We start from the raw sequence: 13,097 nt of genomic DNA on the forward strand, positions 1-13,097 counted from the left end.
ACAAACACATCACATGTGTTACTAACATAAATACACAGAACGGTTGCCTGGAATACACAAAATGATTGCTTGGAATACACAGAACGATTACCTAGAATATACAGAATATTAACATAAATACACAGACCCGTCGAAACGGGAAACATGATTTCCAAAAAAAAGGGACGATTAGTTTACAATGCTCAAAATGACGTCGTTTACGTACGTGGTGCACATTGCTGTGTGCACCTTGGTGCACGATATAATTTGCCTTATCTAGCCTCGCAGGCCCATACTTATGTTGTTATCCTATCAATAAATAGTTATACTATGAATCTGAGTCTATCTTGTAAAATAAATCTGTATTTAAAATACATAATTTATATACTGAATGTTTATAATTTGAATTGTCCATATTTAATATATGTAAATTATGTATTTTGAATATGAGTTCACCAGGTGGATCCAATTCCACATAATAATTTGCCCCTATCAATTGTACTAAAAGCCTTTACCTATTTCCTTCGCTGTTAAGTCACTCAACCAGAACCAGCTGATTTGCTCCCCTCTCTCTCTCTCTCACGCTTTCTGTGCTTGCATAACTGTCACGGTTTCTGTGCTTGCATAACTACTAACGGTTTCTAACAGAATTAGGTGTGCTGTTTCCAAGGAACAAAACTACCTTGGACCATCTAACTGTTCACGTAAAATTATTATTTTTTAAATACTCATAATTTATACAAAATAGTATATGTTCTATACTTTCCGAAACATTTTTACTCCAAAAAATTTAAAATCTCACCATCAGGATTCAAACTTTTGACCACTCATTTGAATGGTAACCAAAATATCATTGCGGGACATGGTAGTTGGCTTCTAATAAGATACCTTAAGAATACTCAAGTAGAACTGTAGAAGTATACGTGTAGAAGAACAAAAGAGCATATTGATACATAATATTTTGATTTACAAAAAAGTCTATAACCGTTATTTAAATCGGGTGAAGCTCAAACCAAGTTGCTATCCAAATTGTGTGAAGCTCAAATCAAGAAAACTAATTGACAACAATTGTTCGACCAACTTGGTTTGGGTTGCTTCAAACGATACTAAATACTATCTGTGTGTATGACCTTTCACCAGGCTTGCCTTCATGTCGGGGCATCGATTGAAAATGACTCTTTGAGTGGTATGAACAAGCTACTATTCTAAGAAGGCGAAACTCAAACAAAGAACGTTAATAGACAGCAATTGTCTTAAGTAATGAAATTACACATTACATAGAGAGCATCTAAAAGTGAGCACTAAATACATATTTCTCGAAAGATTTCACTGTTTTTTAGGGAAAAAATCATTTCTTTTTCATTCTCCATTAATCATTCAAGAAGATAAAAGAGCAGTGATGGGCCAAAACTTAAACTTTATTGAATCACCATAACAATAACACTCAACAAACAAGAATCTGACTGCTAAATTTTACCCCCTCAATCCTTATCATCTTAACAATGAAGCACATACAGACTTTTCCCTCTTCAGAAAATTACTTGAGAAAGACTATCAAATACTCAACAATGAAACAAGAACACTCCAAGTATAACAACAATTCATCAGTAACTGTGTTTATGTTGCTGGCCAATCTTTCTTGATTTCAAATGTATAGTTGATCTCCAGGTAGCACTTGTTATCATCGTCAACGAACTGTACAAGTCATACGAGGAAAATTAAATTCACGGTACGATATATAGGAAAATCGAACAGAGATGTCTCAATATAGTCTGCAATCCAACTTTATGAAACGAAAACTAGATGAAGACCCGTAATGTGTGTTTATGACTCAGAATCAGAAAGCTCACCTTCGACTTTGCTGTGTATGATCCCCTCGCAAACATGCCAGAAGGGGTTGTCTCTTCGGTCATTTCATGCTTGTAAGGCTCGGGTTGAGGACTAAAGGTCCCGAGCATTTGCTTCGTGCCATCCACTGAGACAATGGTCAGAAAACGAAATATATTTAATTAAAATATTAAAACCAGCCTTCGCCTTAAGACGACTATACATAAACACAGAGAGAAAGAGAGCGGGAGATCGAGTACCTTTAATGCCAGTTTTCCATACTGCGTTTGTATACTTGAGGCCAGAGACGATGTTGTTGCTAACCTGGAACGTAAAAGTTAGGCTGTAACGGCTCCCTTCTTTCAAGGTAAACCAAGGGCCGCTAGGATTTCCATCCTCGGGGATGGGGAGAATAATATCAGCTCTATCAGGAGATTTGATTGCAAGGCTCAAAATCTTCACTTCTGGATCCAGAGACTCTGCAATTTAGTAGCACCCGTTTTTCCCATTAGACCGGGGGCCCCAAAAGCCTCTATTGCTTGTTCAAGAATCAACGTCGTAATGAAAAAGACTCTTCAAATTTAACGTACTGATAAGAATAAGATGATTCTTGTTTCTGACAATCATCTTCACATCAAAATTATGCAAATGACAGCTTTGGTTTTCTTCTAAAAATGTTTTTCATTTCAACAATCCTAAACCGATCTAGTATAAACAATGCCTAGCTGCACCTGCACCGGATCTGAAGCACGAGTATCATGTATCACAATGCAGGCCAAATCTGGCTGCTACAAGGAACATTAGACTGATTTCTTTCATCTCTTAAAACCCGGGCACTTTTGTATAGTTGTATACTAAGAACCAATCAAGCAGATTTATCGTAAACCGGGAGATTAGTATTCTAAGAACCTATTCAGTAGCATTACTCATCTCTTTGACACTAGATTTATCAAAACCAAAACCCTTTGATTATGAACTACCCGACATTTGTGTTTTAGATACAACAAAACGATTGTGAAAATTTGTTATAGACCGAAATTCTTCACACCACCATTAAGTGCTCTTTATTCTACCACTAGACCAATGACACTTCTACAAAAGACACAGATATGCCTATACGAAGGAGACCAGAGAAATGCAAAAGATCTACTTATGGTCAAGAATGCGACAGTAGAACAGATCACAAGAACAGATACTATTATCTTTTCTGTTTCAACATCATAGTTAATCTAAACATCTGCAATCTGCTATGGAGTATAATGATTCTGTCAAATGAGTAATGGGTATTAACAGGTGGATTTACACATGCTAATCCTAAGAAAATCCAATCCTTGAACCTTCAGAAGTGTTTGAAAACACTATTTGAGAAAATTAAGGAACAATAGCATAGATAAGAGATCCAATGGTCTGCATTCATAAGCAAGATGAGGAAATAAAACGAAAGGGGAATAATCATACCCCCTACAGAATTAATATCCACACTCCCAAGAAGTTGCTCCTTCCATCTTCTCAAGCTCTCATCATCCTTCAATAACAAACAAACAAACATTATTAAACCAAGCCAAAACACAAAAGGGGTAATTCGGGGCAACCACAAACAAGTTGGTCAGGTTGGCTATTGGCTTGGTAACAATGAGGTTACAAGTTTGTCTCCGGATGGGATCTGCCTATTAGCCTAGTGTAGTTATAAGTTCAAATCGGAATAGAAGCGGCCTATCAACTTTCTTGGTTTGAGCCAATCAGCTATGGAAAACCTAGGCTCATTTAGGCCGGATTTACCCGGTGTACACCGCCTAGGATCATTCAGGTTGGATTTACCCTGTGTACAGCACCACAAGGTTATAATTTTGACTCGATAGAACTCGCCTATTGCCTTCTTGGTTTGAGCCGATTAGGCATGCGCAACCTAGGCTCATCCCTTGAATAGTGGTTGTAACAGCAAGGTTATAAGTAAGTTCCACTACGGATAAGAGCAGTCTATTAAACTTTTTGATTTAAACCGATTAACTATGGAGAAAAAGAAGGGGGAAAATACATTTGCATACCTTATCTTTCTCAATTTGATCCTTGAGAGAAACCTGAGGACCCAATTCAATCTTGCTTTCAGTGTCTTCATCTTCCTCATCCTCAGTAGTATAATTGGAGCTCTCACTCATATTCCTGGGAACCTTTTTCTCACCTTCGCCTTCATTCCCTGATTCTGCCACTAATTTTGTCTCTGAAACCTCGCCAGCCCCCTCTCCCATGCTTCCTGAACTTGATGCCACCCCAACAGCCAATGACATCAACAACAAAACAACCTTAAAACTCTCGAAACTCAAGCCACGAAGAAAAATCACAACACACCCGGGAAAAACAAGGAAACACAAACACAAATCAAGAATCTCACAGAGAGATTAACCGATTTGTCAACAAATTAAGAAATTTTGTGATGAAAAAATGGATTCTTTTGGGAAAATTCGTGAAAGGGAATCCAAATGAGAAATACCCAGAAGAGAAATAGGCAAGAAAGAGGGGAGGATTGTGAGAAAATGGATTTTCTTCCGATTCAGGGCGAACCAGAGGCGCATAAAGAAAAAAGGGCCGTGTGGTGATCCGAAGATTTCGAATAAATGGATGAAAAACCGGGAGGTTAGAGAGAGAGAGAAAGAGAGTGGGGAGATCGTGAAGGTCACTCACTCACAGCGGCGTTCGTGACATGAATGTCTGAAGGAAAGACAGCCTAGGATTGGGTGGAGAACACATTACACATTTGCACATACATACGACCTTTGACCTCTTCTTTCTACCTAGTCAATGATTGAAAGAACACAGCTTTTGGCCCGACAGAAAAACCGTTAAATCCAGTAGTTACGATATTCGCGCTTTGTCTCTTTGCTCTGATCTCAGCGGAAATTTTGATTTTTGAGCGTGAAATGAAGGGCGTCGAGACTGGGCTAATATCAACGATTTTCTTCGGCGACTGTTCCCACTACGTGTTGCGGAGATTGTAAGATTGAAAGAAGGCGACATTATTGTTGTACAGATTCTGGTAGTGTTGTTCAAAGGTTTCTGTCTTTTCAGTAACATAATAATGTCCTGTACACTTGGATCACGGGCAATACATTTCTGTTCTTCAATGTGGCCGCCTGCCCCCATTGAATTGGATTTATTTATTTTTTTGTTTGGATATTTGAGAAAATGTACTAAGTAAATCCGGTCTTTTGACTCTAGTTAATTAGTAAATACTAAATAATACTCCTTAGGTGAGGTAAACTAGTTTTAGTTTAGGTTGTCATAGTTGACCAGTTCAAATCAAGAAGGCTAATATGCTATTTTTCGGGATTTGGACTTGTAATTTTGTAATATTAAGTCAACCGTCTAACTAACTTGCCTGAAATTGTTCATAATTTGGTTGTTTTCCGTCCTACGATGCACTTGGTTGTCTTTTGTTCGGATCAAATGTTATATGACACTCTGAAAAGAAAAAAAAAAAAAAACAAAAGAAAAGAAAAGCAAAAAAAAATAAAAAAAATAGCGGACACTCTGAAACGTCTCAACATGTGCATGTGTTGGTTGGACAGTGAGACGCATTTGCACGTTTCAATGTTCTTTTTTTGTTTTTTGTTTTCGATATCTCAAAAATTGATTGTTGTAGGAGTTAAAAGAATAAAAACTTATTCTTTCCATCTCTCAAAAACCTTTGCTTGGTTTTTCAGCCTGCAAAAATCTCCCCATGCACTATGGGGAATTGGGGATGCTCTAGGTCAATTGAGCTTAACCTAGTCTAGGCGTGATTAGTGGACTTGTATGTTCATGGTCAAGGTACTAATAAATCACAATATAAGTTTTTTCAATAAATCCAATAAGTTTGACTTTAAATTAATTAGAATTTAATGTGATTATTAAATGAAAATAATGTTATTTTTCATTTTGATCTTCTAATGTTTCTCTCTTGGTAATATAATTCCTTTTGTTTTTAATATGACAAGGAAAACCTACCGCCACTATTTGGTGATATACACTACGTAAACTTCGTTCATGTGTAATAATCTGCAAGTCACATAAGAGATGTAAACCACATTAAGAAAGTCATGCACGATGAGCTAAACCAATAGGCTAAGATGTTGGTAATAATCAAACAAGTGACATTTTTAATACGAGAATCATATTATATTCACTCGGTCAGCACTTTAAGAGTAATAAAATTCAAATCTTTTTTAATTCATTGATTATTGTGAATTGGACAATTGGTTAATCCCATCCAACATTTTAAAAAAAATGAATATAGTTATTAATCAAAACCAATCAAATAATGATGTTAAATTGAGAGGGAAAAATAGGAAATATATAGTCAAATTTAAAAAGCAAAAAAAAAAAAAAGGAAAATAAATGACTTTTAAGACAATGACATGGAACTCTATAGTCATTTTCTTGTTTCTTGCCCGTGACAAAAGCAAGAGATACATCATTTTCCCTTCCTTTATTTTAAACAAAAAGGAATCAATCTATTACCAAATTGTAGGGTATGATTTCCTCTGTCCATTGAGTGCATGAATATGAAATCTTTTTTTAAAATGCCATTTTGCAAGGAGCTTATAGTGTAATTTTTTTTTAGAGTTAATACCACAGATGGTCCTCTGACTATTGAGCTAGTACTCATTTTAGTCCTTGACTTTCAATTCGACCACAAATGGTCATCTGACTTTCATTTTCAACCACAAATAGTCATCTGTTAAAATTTCTGTTAAATAGGTGTTAAATTTAGGGGTAATATCGTCAAATTGATTAATATTATTATAATTACTTCTTTTTTAGAATTATATGACAACATAATTAATTTCAAACATTAATAAACATTAATTTAATAAATATAAAAACAAAATGGACGTGACAAATAACATAAATGAACAAATTAAATAAAAATTTATGATTAATGTTCGTAATTTGTACTTGATTAATTATATTAATTCAACGGTGACAGCCTTCAGTTGTGTTCCAAACAAAATGTTTGATCGATTAATGAAGAGTGAAAACTATTAATCGACCATGTATGAACAACCATGAAAATGATGGGAGCAAGGATTTTGAAAAAAATTTCTTCCATTTTAATCTGTTGGTTAAATTAAAAACAGATATATAGCTCTAATATTAAATCTTCATTTTGTACGCATAATTACGAGAATAAGGTGTATTGTCTTTTTATTTAGGAGTATTTATATTTGTTAATTGTTTCAATTATGCTTGTTGGTGATAAATTTTAAACATTTTTATTTTATAACCGTTATATATCAATTTGACGATAATACCCCTAAATTTAACACCTACTTAACAGAAATTTTAATACAGGACTATTTGTGGTAAAAAATAAAAGTCAGAGGACCATTTGTGGTCGAATTGAAAGTTGAGGACTAAAAAGAGTACTAGCCCAATAGTCAGAGGACCATTGGTGGTATTAACTCTTTTTTTTAGTAGGGGTGGACAATTCGGTTCGGTTTATCCGAACCGGACCGGACCGAACCGATCCGAACCGAACTAGTAATACAAAATCGAACGGTTCGAGATTCTTGTAAACCGAACCGAACCGAACGGTTTAGTGAAAACCGAACCGAACCGAACGTTGTTAGGTTTTAATAATAATATATACAAATATATATTATATATAATAAATATATATTAAATTATATATATGTATATCCTAATTGGAATGAAAAAATTCATTCCAGTGGAATGAATTTCTAAATTAATTCCTCCAGTTCACTGGAAGTCCAATTTTGGAATATTAGTTCCAGTTTTATTTTTTATTTATTATTATTTTTTTAATTCAACTTGCCCTATTACATTGTAACATATGCTAATCTAATATTATTAATTTTTTAAAAATTTGTTTCTCAGCATTAGTTTTATTTTTTATTTTAATTTGTTTGAATTGTTAATTTGTTATGTTGGTATTTAATATTTAGATATTAGACTTTGGATTTGGATTATGTGATGTTTCATACATAGTTATTACGGTGTCCCGTTAAGTCGCGGTGTCCCTGGCCGCCTTATCGCGTAGGAAATGTTGAAATTCGGAGGTCGTAAACCGAACCGAAACCGAACTGAACTCTAATATTAAACCGAATGGTTTAATTTTTTTAAAACCGAAAAAACCGAACCTAAAACCAAAATGCCCACCCCTATTTTTTAGTATGATTTACCTTTATTATGTAGTTTGTAAGTTATTATGCATGCGTGAGATTTATTCAATGGACTATCAGTAAGTAATTGTGAATTCCCCTCATCACCAAACAAAAAAATATATATATTTTTCATCAAAAGACATGAACTCAAGTAAAAAGAATTTGATTCATGTAAACAACTTCTTTAATTTGAAAGAGTTGTCCCATTCGCAAAAAAAAAAAAAAAAAAAAAAAAAAGATTTCCCCTTTTAATTTTACTTTATAATATTCACCACTCAACATGACACTCTAACACGAAGACACTCAAAAAATAAATTTAGGATGGGAATGTAGCATTTGTCTAGGGTTTAATTGAATACTGATGGGTTGATTGTGCGACTCGTGATTTAATTCTGCAGGGATCACCTAGTTCAAGTGTGTGTATATATAGGGTCAATATCACATGAAAACCAAGTTCCCTGTGCGAAAGTGCGAACTGCACAACTCCGTAGTAGCAATTGCACAACCAGACATTATAGGTTGCAAAATCATAAGTTCAACTTAATTATGAAATTGCCTTCGTATTTTTAAAAAAAAATACTCTACAGTGTATTTTGATAATCATTTTCCAGGTGCACAATCAATTATTACAAGTTATACAATCAAGTAGTAGCAGTTACACAATCCAGCATTACAAGTTATACAATCAGGTAGTAGCAGTTACACAATCCAGCATTACGAGTTGCACAAGGTAGTTCTCACATTCTAACGGGAGTAGTGGTTCTCATTTGATTTTGACTATATATATAAGTTGGGAAATAAATTAAAGGGGCATATGATAAAATGATAAGAAGGGACCACATATGTTAATTACTTGACCATATAAGAAGGGACCACATATATATGTTAATTACTTGAATATATGGTAACATGGTTGGAGCAAGTTTACAAGATGAAGAAAGAAGTAATAATCATTAAGATCAATAATTATTGTGTTTTGCAAATTATTAGTTCGGATAACGTTTAGATGCACATAAATTTCACACAATTGATGTGATTTAATTTAATTAATTTATAATAAATATCAATGAATTTATAAATAAATAAATAAAAAGTTAATTTCAAAATTAATATGAGAGTTTTTAAAATTTTATCATTAACTTTCAATTTGGTAATAGCAAGTTTCCTGACTATTGATTTTTTTTAAAAATAGATTTAATCCCCAATTAAGAAATATTTTTTAGAAGACGTCAATTATGAGGATAAAAGTGTAAAATATAGAATTTTGCATATTTCTTCTCTTGTAGTTCACCATCATCATCAAGTACAAGTATTTTCAAATTTCAAGCAATAAGAATGTCATAAACTGACAATAATTGAATATTGTATAAATACTTGCTTAACGTTATTCAAATATGTTGGCGAACAAGAATGTAATTAAACTTGGGCTTTTCATTTACAATCATGGTTGAAAGGTGCAAAATGCTGAATTTTACATTTTTTGTCGGATAATTGATGCCTCCCAACTGGATTTCTTGGCAAATAACCAAATTTGAAGCAAAAATATATAATAGTTATGGAACCAATTTTGATTGAATAAAAGTCGGTGATAATTAATTGAAAGATGTCAAAGAATCATATCTAGAATTTACTCAAAAATAAATATTCCGTAATAAACATACTTCATAATACTCTTAGGTTGTCCTCATCTTAGAAATTTTGTCAATTGCAAGATGATGTGATTCTTTAAATTTGTTTTTGTTTAACTTTGCAAGCAACTTGGCTTGCAAGCTTTCTGAATTAAAAAGCTTGTAATGCGTACCTTTTTATTTTATTTTTATTAGTTATTTTATTACTCCATATTATTTTGTTATTATATTTATAATAATATAATATGGAAGTAAGACCACTTTTTGAAGTGTGAAAAAATTACAAAGATATAGAAAAAATAGTGGAGAAATTACAAATTTAATAATGTGAAAGTGGAATTCATTTTTTAATGCGAGAGAGTATTGGAGAAATAAGGATATTCTTAAGTCTTAACATCATGGTTAAATAATTTAAACTCCTTCCAAGTTAACATTTATTTAGGTAAATACCTAAATATTAAACGTTACTAGTTCAATCTTATACCACTGCAATAAGTCTTGTAATTCTCAATATACTTTATAAAATTTTACAATATCTCATGTAAAAATGACAAATATATTTATCAAATGAAAAATGATTGGGAGATATTCATAATTTTTGTATAAGTTGTATATATAAGTGATTCAACATGTATCATTTTTTATTGTTCAATTAGCTAAAAATAATTGATTAACCGTTAACCAAATGAATTGACTTAATTGAATGAACACCTATATTTTTATTATGATATTATAACAATATTTTCTTCCTTATAATAATGGTTGGAAGATATTGTAATGTACTAATAATATCGTGAAAAGTAAAATATTGAAATTTCTGCAAATGGCCCTAGAAAGATCCATAGACAAATTAAACTGTCAAGATATGAGTGATTATAGTATAATTAAGAAGAATATTGAATCATAATGTTGTCACCAATATCCTATAATGAAACAAATAAATGAGCAATTTGTATGTTCTTTTTTGATGGACCAAAATGAATTTAAAGCAAAGATTTGTTAATAATTGTAATAATTTTAAAGTAATTATGAGTGTTACTCGTAAAATCGGGATCTCCTGCATAACATTAAAGCATTCAAGTGTGCGTTAAAGCCATAGATAGTGAGAGATTGAGATATGTCATGTTTATTGTGATCGAGCTTAACAATGTTGTAGATCATTTTGTCAAACTTAGAATGAAGTTGTGATGAGTATGGATGGAATGAGGTGATTAGTCCATTTGTTAAGTAAATCGGATTTTGTAAGATAGGTTAATAAAAGTCATTATGCGACAAAAGTGATTGTGTTCTTCCTTTTCGGGTGATTCAATAATTTCGTTCAAAAAATTAATAATGAAATATATAACATTACCAATTATTTCACACATCAATAAAAATTGTTAATTTGTTGTATCTGAAACTCAAAGGTTTAATGTTTTTTTGTTTTTTTAATGATTCACAAGTCACAACACTGAATGTGTTAAAAATTATATATACCCACAAGCTCGATCTACTTTTACAAAATATGAGTAAATCTAAGCAATCAAATTTGAATTATTAAAATCTAATTCTCCCTAAAATATTACTCCGTACTACATGCACATAAATTCAAATGTTCTCACAAGTGTCCGGAAAGGGATGACTGAAAATATAATTATCGTATTTGAAAATTACGAGTTTAATTATTGTAAACACTTTCTTTCATTCAAACATGTTGCACAAGGTCTACTTTCTAATACAGTTAGTTTACTTATTGTACATCTTTGCATTTTAATTGCGAGTTTCTCTTATTATTAAAAAAAAATTCCCACAAGTTGTATTTAAAGTTCCATGACAAAAATCAAACATATATAAGTGATATAACCATCCAACCAAATAGCTTGTAACTTGATGATACTTCTGTAGCTCTCCTAAATGGGAGGTTACAAGTTCAAATTCCGGTGAGTTCTTAACTTTTTGAACTTTAAGGGCATGTTTGGTTCGCAGGAAGTTGTTTTCCAGGGGAAGTGGGTTTCTCAAAATCATAGGAAGTGCTAGTTTCCCATGTTTGGTTCACTGGAATTTATTTTCCAGTGGAACTCAAATTCCTCATTTTTGAGGAAAACAAAATCTGAGATAGACCCTCGGATTTTGTTTTCCGGAGGTGATGGGAAGAAAAAGCTATTTGGCTAGACTATTTTACCCCTGTTCTTCTTCCCCCTTTCGTTTCAGATTCATCATCCTCCCGTTTCAACTTTGCGCTGCACCTCGTCTCCGCCAGCCTGCGTTTCGCCTCGCTTCCGCCAGTCGCCGTCGCACCTCCTGTAGTCGCCGCCGCGCCTCCGCCAATCGCAAGTCCGCACCTCCACCTCGCTACGCTGCCTCTGCCCTCTAGTTTCTGGCTCTGCTGACTGCTTCGACCGTCGGCTGCAGCTCTGCTGCTTTGACGACATGGATGAGTGAAGATGGAAGAAACCTAATTTTATTATCATNCCCCTGTTCTTCTTCCCCCTTTCGTTTCAGATTCATCATCCTCCCGTTTCAACTTTGCGCTGCACCTCGTCTCCGCCAGCCTGCGTTTCGCCTCGCTTCCGCCAGTCGCCGTCGCACCTCCTGTAGTCGCCGCCGCGCCTCCGCCAATCGCAAGTCCGCACCTCCACCTCGCTACGCTGCCTCTGCCCTCTAGTTTCTGGCTCTGCTGACTGCTTCGACCGTCGGCTGCAGCTCTGCTGCTTTGACGACATGGATGAGTGAAGATGGAAGAAGCTCTGCTGCTTTGACGACATGGATGAGTGAAGATGGAAGAAACCTAATTTTATTATCATTATGGATGAGTGAAGATGGAAGAAACCTAATTTTATTATCATTATTATTGGGCCTCAAATTGAAAAACCTAATTTTATTATCATTATTATTGGGCCTCAAATTGAAATAAATAATAATAGGAGCTGTGGGTTTTGGTTTACTGGTTTGGGCTTTAGGTAATAATAATAATAATAATAATAATAATAATAATAATAATAATAATAATAATAATAATAAGAAGGGCAAATAAGTCTTTTTATCTATTATTCCTTACCATTCTAAATCCAACCAAACAACGGAATTAATATTCCCAGTAACTTCTTTTCCATAATTCCGTTGTTTGTTGGATTTAGAATGGTAAGGAATAATAGATAAAAAGACTTATTTCCCTTATATTTATTATTATTATTATTATTATTATTATTTATTAATATTATTACCTAAAGCCCAAACCAGTAAACCAAAACCCACAGCTCCTATTATTATTTATTTCAATTTGAGGCCCAATAATAATGATAATAAAATTAGGTTTCTTCCATCTTCACTCATCCATGTCGTCAAAAGCAGCAGAGCGCAGCCGACGGTCGAAGCAGTCAGCAGAGCCAGAAACTAGAGGCAGAGCAGCGTAGCGAGGTGGAGGTGCGGACTTGCGATTGGCGGAGGCGCGGCGGCGACTAAGGAGGTGCGACGGCGACTGGCGGAAGCGAGGCGAAACGCAGGCGAGAAACGCTGAAAGACT

At 33.9% G+C, this 13,097-nt stretch overlaps 2 protein-coding genes across 5 annotated transcripts in view; one reads left to right on the forward strand and one right to left on the reverse strand.

Moving 5' to 3' along the window:
- Positions 1-13,097, forward strand: part of LOC116027221 (sterol 3-beta-glucosyltransferase UGT80B1) — a 713,221-nt gene that overhangs the window by 658,438 nt on the left and 41,686 nt on the right. The window lies entirely within an intron of this gene.
- Positions 1,380-4,822, reverse strand: LOC116027594 (rho GDP-dissociation inhibitor 1-like). 3 transcript variants are annotated; one of them, XM_031269301.1, is made up of 6 exons: positions 4,490-4,822; positions 3,852-4,062; positions 3,265-3,331; positions 2,067-2,285; positions 1,830-1,954; positions 1,380-1,674 (listed from the first exon to the last, which is right to left on the reverse strand). In XM_031269301.1, exons 1-6 carry the CDS (start codon positions 4,564-4,566, stop codon positions 1,597-1,599), a joined length of 777 nt encoding a protein of 258 aa, XP_031125161.1. In that variant the 5' UTR covers positions 4,567-4,822; the 3' UTR covers positions 1,380-1,596. The 3 variants fall into 3 exon arrangements, with proteins under 3 accessions (XP_031125161.1, XP_031125173.1, XP_031125167.1); XM_031269313.1 differs by having other exon boundaries at positions 4,486-4,820; XM_031269307.1 differs by having other exon boundaries at positions 3,852-4,057; positions 4,486-4,819.

Source organism: Ipomoea triloba, chromosome 1, assembly GCF_003576645.1.
Source record: "Ipomoea triloba cultivar NCNSP0323 chromosome 1, ASM357664v1".
Lineage (NCBI taxonomy): Eukaryota > Viridiplantae > Streptophyta > Magnoliopsida > Solanales > Convolvulaceae > Ipomoea > Ipomoea triloba.

Excerpts from the sequence above, each read along its gene's own strand:
- LOC116027594 (XM_031269301.1), bottom strand. The coding sequence starts at position 4,566 with ATGTGCAAATGTGTAATGTGTTCTCCACCCAATCCTAGGCTGTCTTTC. Across the intron at positions 4,063-4,489 it reads TTCATGTCACGAACGCCGCT|TTCAGGAAGCATGGGAGAGG; the intron begins GTGAGTGAGTGA and ends GGTGGCATCAAG. Across the intron at positions 2,286-3,264 it reads GGATATTAATTCTGTAGGGG|AGTCTCTGGATCCAGAAGTG; the intron begins GTATGATTATTC and ends ACTAAATTGCAG.